This window comes from Stegastes partitus, unplaced genomic scaffold (genome assembly GCF_000690725.1).
Source record: "Stegastes partitus isolate 25-593 unplaced genomic scaffold, Stegastes_partitus-1.0.2 Scaffold598, whole genome shotgun sequence".
Classification (NCBI taxonomy): domain Eukaryota; kingdom Metazoa; phylum Chordata; class Actinopteri; family Pomacentridae; genus Stegastes; species Stegastes partitus.
Window position 1 is genome coordinate 77,199 of NW_007578329.1, and position 5,251 is coordinate 82,449.

Below are 5,251 nucleotides of genomic sequence, written 5' to 3' on the forward strand. Positions count from 1 at the left end.
TTTTTTTTTACACATTAATCTTTTTTTTTCTTCACTTTTTTGCCTTTTTGTCTCTTCAATCTGACAAACCTGATATCAGTTGTTACCAATCATCTTTGAACGACCTATTTCAGATCGAGGCCAGGAGAACAAGGTTTGGGGTTTGTTGACATGACAGATATTAGAGAATGATGCTCTTTGATGGTGGTTTGCTTCTGATGCAGCTGTTAGACATCAGGTCTGTTTTCTGACGGTCACTGATGAGGTTTGTGGTTCCACCGTCTCCTCGGCTGACGAGGTTACTCGTTGGTTTTTCTTCACCTGAGAGTCAAACTCGTCTCTTTTTCCCACCTCACATCTTAATCCAAATTTTCATGCTTTCTTTTTTTTTCGTTTCCTCTTTTTGTCTGCAGGTGATTTGTGAGAAGATATTCCGGCCGTGGTTTTCTCCCACGCTGCTCGGAGCCAAAGCAGGCCTTCCTCTGCAGGTACCGGTCCTATTGCTTCACTCGTTTCATGGATCTAAAGGTGTCGCATTTGTACGGACAGAAATGAACCATCAACGAAGTAAAGCCCCCAAACCAAAAACAGATCTCTAACAGTCAACTGGGCTTTTATTTGAAATTCTCAGTAAAATAGATGAACTTTTAGCCTGTTTTTTCTGCTCCAGAGGAGATCAGCACGTCAGGCTTGTGCAGAATCAGCTAAAAGTCAAACCAATGACATTAGTGTGGAGATGAACGGCTGAAGTTTTCCTGTTAAACACTGAAAAACAAAAACTTCAGAAAGACTGTATTGAGAATTGTGACGGTGTTTAAAGTGAAGATTGGCGGTTCTCATAAACTAAAGTAAATTCCGACTCGTCCCACCAGGTGGAGCTGCAGCGAGCCGTGCAGGAGTGTTCGGAAACAGACCGGAGCCTGGAGGAGGTGGAGGAGGACGGAGGAGGAGGAGGAGGAGGACAGCGCAGGGACGTCCATCAGCGGCTCCTCAGCATCCTGAACCGCCTCCTCCAGGAGGGCGGGGCTTCGGCTGAAGGGGGCGGGGCCTGGGAGGGGAAAGATCACGTCCACACAGCTCTGAACTTCTGAGGAGCTGAAGGACCCATGAGGACCCTGAAAGAAAGCTTCTCCAGGAGCAACACTCTGATGTTCGTTGGTTGTTCCCGGGCAGGTGTTGAGACGCCCCCGACTGCTCATCCAGTGACTCGTTACAGGGTCCAGAGCCACAGTTTGAGCCACCGGGGTGAAGTTAGCAACAAAAAAATCCACAAAGAGGACTGAGGCTGATTCCAAAGAAAACATGGTGATCTTCCAAAAGTATGTGGACACATCATTCCAACTAGCTCTGCTCAACCTCCTCTGATTGGCTGATCCATAAAATATTTAGAAAGATGACTCTGATTGATGTATTTAGTACTTTAAGAGCTAGTCTTTTGTTAATTGCCCATCAATCTGCACGTTTCCCCCCAGAATGAAATTTGAGGCTGTTTGAAGGACATCATCTGAGGAACCGTTACAGATAAAAACCAGTTTTATTTCTCATCGTGTCATTGATTCAGTATCGGATCCAATAACCTGTTCCTGTGGATGAGGTGAGATATGGCACAAAATGAGAAGCTGTTGGCTGCGTAGGGGCACCATGACCAGGTCTCTGTGATGCCCGATGACTCCTGGACGTGGTTTTAGAGGTCCATCACTCCGTCTATTTATTAGAAAAGTCATTCCCAGACTTTCATCTTTAACAGTTCTGAGACGTTGTCGCTCAAACAGCCTCAAATTTCAACGTGTGAGAAACAAAGTGGGAGAATATTTTTATTGTGATCTTGGAAAGTACTTCATGAATCAATCTAAATATCCATCATTTATGGTTAAAAAAAGGTTTCAAGCAAATCTCGTTCCAGGTGCTTGCAGGTAAACGGACGGACGATCAGGTGGCTGCCATCCAACCGTCCTGCCGCCGCCTTTACAGCAACGCACGTCAAATCTGTCACAGTTTGTCAAACACAACAGAGCAGAACCTACAGAACCTCTCCAGGCCACTGCTCATTAAAGTTAAAGCAGGTTCAGTTCCAACAAAGAGAAATCTTTGTGGCCGACCTTGAGCTCACCTCCTGAACAGACGTGATCCTTTTGGACTTCATCCCAGCGAGCGGCTCTTCCACTGCAGGAACTCGTGGTGCATTTAAGGGCAGCTGGAACTCTGCACGACGTCAAGAACCGTCCCCGTAGAACTTCATCCAGGAGAACAAAGAACCGGCTGGTGTCCAGGCCTGGTAGCTGATTGGTTAAACCTCCCAACCCTAAAACCTGCTGCTGGGTTTGAAAGGCATTTTTCACGGTTACTTCATTTATCGGAGGCAGAAACTGTAAAAACAAGAAAAAAATCATCCAACGACTCGTCTGTCGTGTGTCGTTCCAGCAGGAAAATCTCATTTGAGAACTTGTCTAAAAAAAAAATATATATATATATATATATATATGTAAAAGCAGTTTGCAGTGACCAGATTCTGTAAAAACCAGGACTTTATATTGCAGGAAAACATGCGACAGGAACAAAAAATGGGGGACAAGAGGTGTAGTTTTTCTTTCCTCTCAGTAGAATTCACCATAAACACAAACACAACAGACCTTCCTGGTTTTGTCGGCTGTAGAACTGGTGTTACGTCCAGCTGCTGTTGCTTGTCGTCGTTTGGTCGAACCCTGAGCTATCGTCGTGGTTGACGCTGTTGGACGGAAACAGAACGAGCTAAACGGCCGTTTACAGATCCTGTAAACCTCGAGCCTGAACCGAGTTCCTGCAGTGGAAAGACCTCAAATAAACCCCAAAACATCCAGAGCTGGACTGAAGGAGGAGAAAGAAAGAGTCTCAAGTGTCTCCTCCTCAGAGGACTATGCTGTTGATCCAGTGCACATGGATCCTCTACGATTCATCCTTCATTTACTCGGCCAGTTAGTCTCAGTGAGATGTTAAAGATCTTTCTCATTTGAAGAGAAACTGTAGTAAGTTAAAGTTGTACATACATTTGAAATGCAACAGGTGCAGTTTAACACGTACACAAGAGTGGCGCATCGGACCGAAGACGAGCATAGTCGACTGAAATCGTAGCTGCTTCAACTAATCCATGGGATGAAAACAGACTCAACCTGCAGACTTACTGGTCTGATGAATCCTAAACCAACAGAACCAGTAGCAGCAGCAGCATATTTAACCATTTGAACCTGTTTGTTTTATAGTTCTCAGATCTCTAGAACTAATCTTCAGACTGTACAACTAGTGCTCAGAACTGAGTCCAGACCTGGACAACCTAGTCCTTAGACCTCTGTGACTAGTTCCAGACTTAAACAACAGGTCCTCAGACATTTACAAGTCTTTACAGACATCTACAACTAGTCCTCTGACTTCTACAAGTAGTATTCAAACCTCTACAACTAGTTCCACACATGTATAACTAGTCCTCAGAACTCTACGACTAGTCCTTAAACCTCTATGTCTAGTTCCTAAACCTCTACAACTAGTCCTCTGACTTCTACAGCTTGTTCCAGACTTCTACAAGTAGAATCCAAACCTGTACAACTAGTTCCACACATGTATAACTAGTCCTCAGATCTCTATGACTAGTCCTTAGACCTCTATGTCGAACTCCTAAACCTCTACAACTAGTACCTACCGTCTACAACTAGTCCTTGGGCCTCTATGTCTAGTTCCCAGATCTCTAGAACTAGTGCCAATCCTCTACAACTAGTACTCATTGTCTACAACTAGTCTGTGGACTTTTACAGCTACTTTCAGACCTCTACTAGCCCTCACATCTACAATTCGTCCCAGGAACTCGATAGCTAGTTTGAGATGTCTGCAAGCAGTCTTCACATCTGCACAATTTGTCGCAGCCCTCTACAACTAGTTCTTAGAACTTTGCAACTAGTTATCAGACCTTTACAACTACTCCTCAAAAGTTTAAAGCTGTTTGCAGTCATCTACAACTAGCCTTAGACCTCTACAACTAGTTCTCAGACTACAACTAGTACACATTCTTTATAAGTATTTGGAAGACCTTTATAGCTACTTCCAAAGCTCCACTACTCCTCACACATCTCCAACCAGTCATGTACAACTTGTTGCAGATCCCTACAATCAGTCCTTAGACCAGTATGACTAGTTCTCCGACCTATACAGCCTAGATGTAGACCTTGACAACTAGTCCCCAAACCTTACTTTCAGATCTCTCCTAGCCCTTACCAGTTTATAGGCTAGTTTCAGACATGTACCAGTAGTCATCAGACCCGTACAACTTGTTGCAGACCTCAGACTTTTGCAATGACTTCTAAGACCTTCACAACTCGTCCTCAGATCTCTACAATCTGTTCCAGACATCTACAACCAGTTTTCAGATCCCAAGAGCTAGTTCCTACACGTCTGATGAGGGTAAAGGTTTAGTACATGTTGACCAAGTTGGCCTATCAGTCTCCATTAGGATGGACCAGTCCACAGCTGTAAAAATGTGGGGGTGTTCACAGGAAGTGTGTTCCTCCTGCTGACAAGTGGGATGGAATAATCCAGGAAATCTGTTGATCCGAGGCTTTTCTCCTGATGGAAGTAACACCTGAGATTGTCCGACCAATGAGAATTTGATGAGAACATAGCGACCAACCGATGGAGCGGTCCACCTTCGCACTACAGATCTAGTAAAGAGCATAAGTAAATATAGTAATGACTGAAAACTTTGGTTTAAGACCTAAAGAAACGACTCAGCCTCCCTGTATTTAGTCATTCCAGACGGTGGAAGGACTTTGAAGGCAGATAACTGATGGACTGAAGCTGCTAATTTCATCTGTTTTTGAAAACAAAATATTGCATAGAATTCTCTCAGTCTGTATTTAATTATTTGTCTGTCCAATAAAACGCAATGTACTGATTCATGTGACTTTAAAGGAAGAGTTTTGGAAAATAAAGAGCTTTGCCTTCATGCTGATGCTGCGATGAGATGATTGATGCCACTCTCAGATCTTTTCAGATTTAACTGCGTAGAAGGAAGAACCTCACCAGGATCCCAGCTCTGCGGGTTTTTCCCCCCCAACATACATCTGCGTTTTCACATCCGCAAAGATCGAGTTTCAGCGTTTCTGCAGAAGCGAAGCAGAAAACCGAGAAGCAGCAGCAGCAGGAGACTGGACGCAGACGCAACATGTCTGGATGAGACGTCATCCAGGTTAGAAGTGCAAAACCTGAAGCGCCTGTTTATACGATGACTCATGTGGACACGAGAAACGTG

The 5,251-nt window shown here is 44.3% G+C and overlaps 1 protein-coding gene across 1 annotated transcript in view; it reads left to right on the forward strand.

Moving 5' to 3' along the window:
• Positions 1 to 4,951, forward strand: part of dipk1c (divergent protein kinase domain 1C) — a 47,301-nt gene extending 42,350 nt beyond the window's left edge. The window contains exons 8-9 of the mRNA XM_008289188.1: positions 393 to 467; positions 852 to 4,951. Of these exons, the coding sequence (XP_008287410.1) occupies positions 393 to 467; positions 852 to 1,070 (294 nt within the window). The 3' untranslated portion in view covers positions 1,071 to 4,951. The remainder of the gene's footprint in view (positions 1 to 392; positions 468 to 851) is intronic.
• Positions 4,952 to 5,251: the final 300 nt, after the last annotated feature.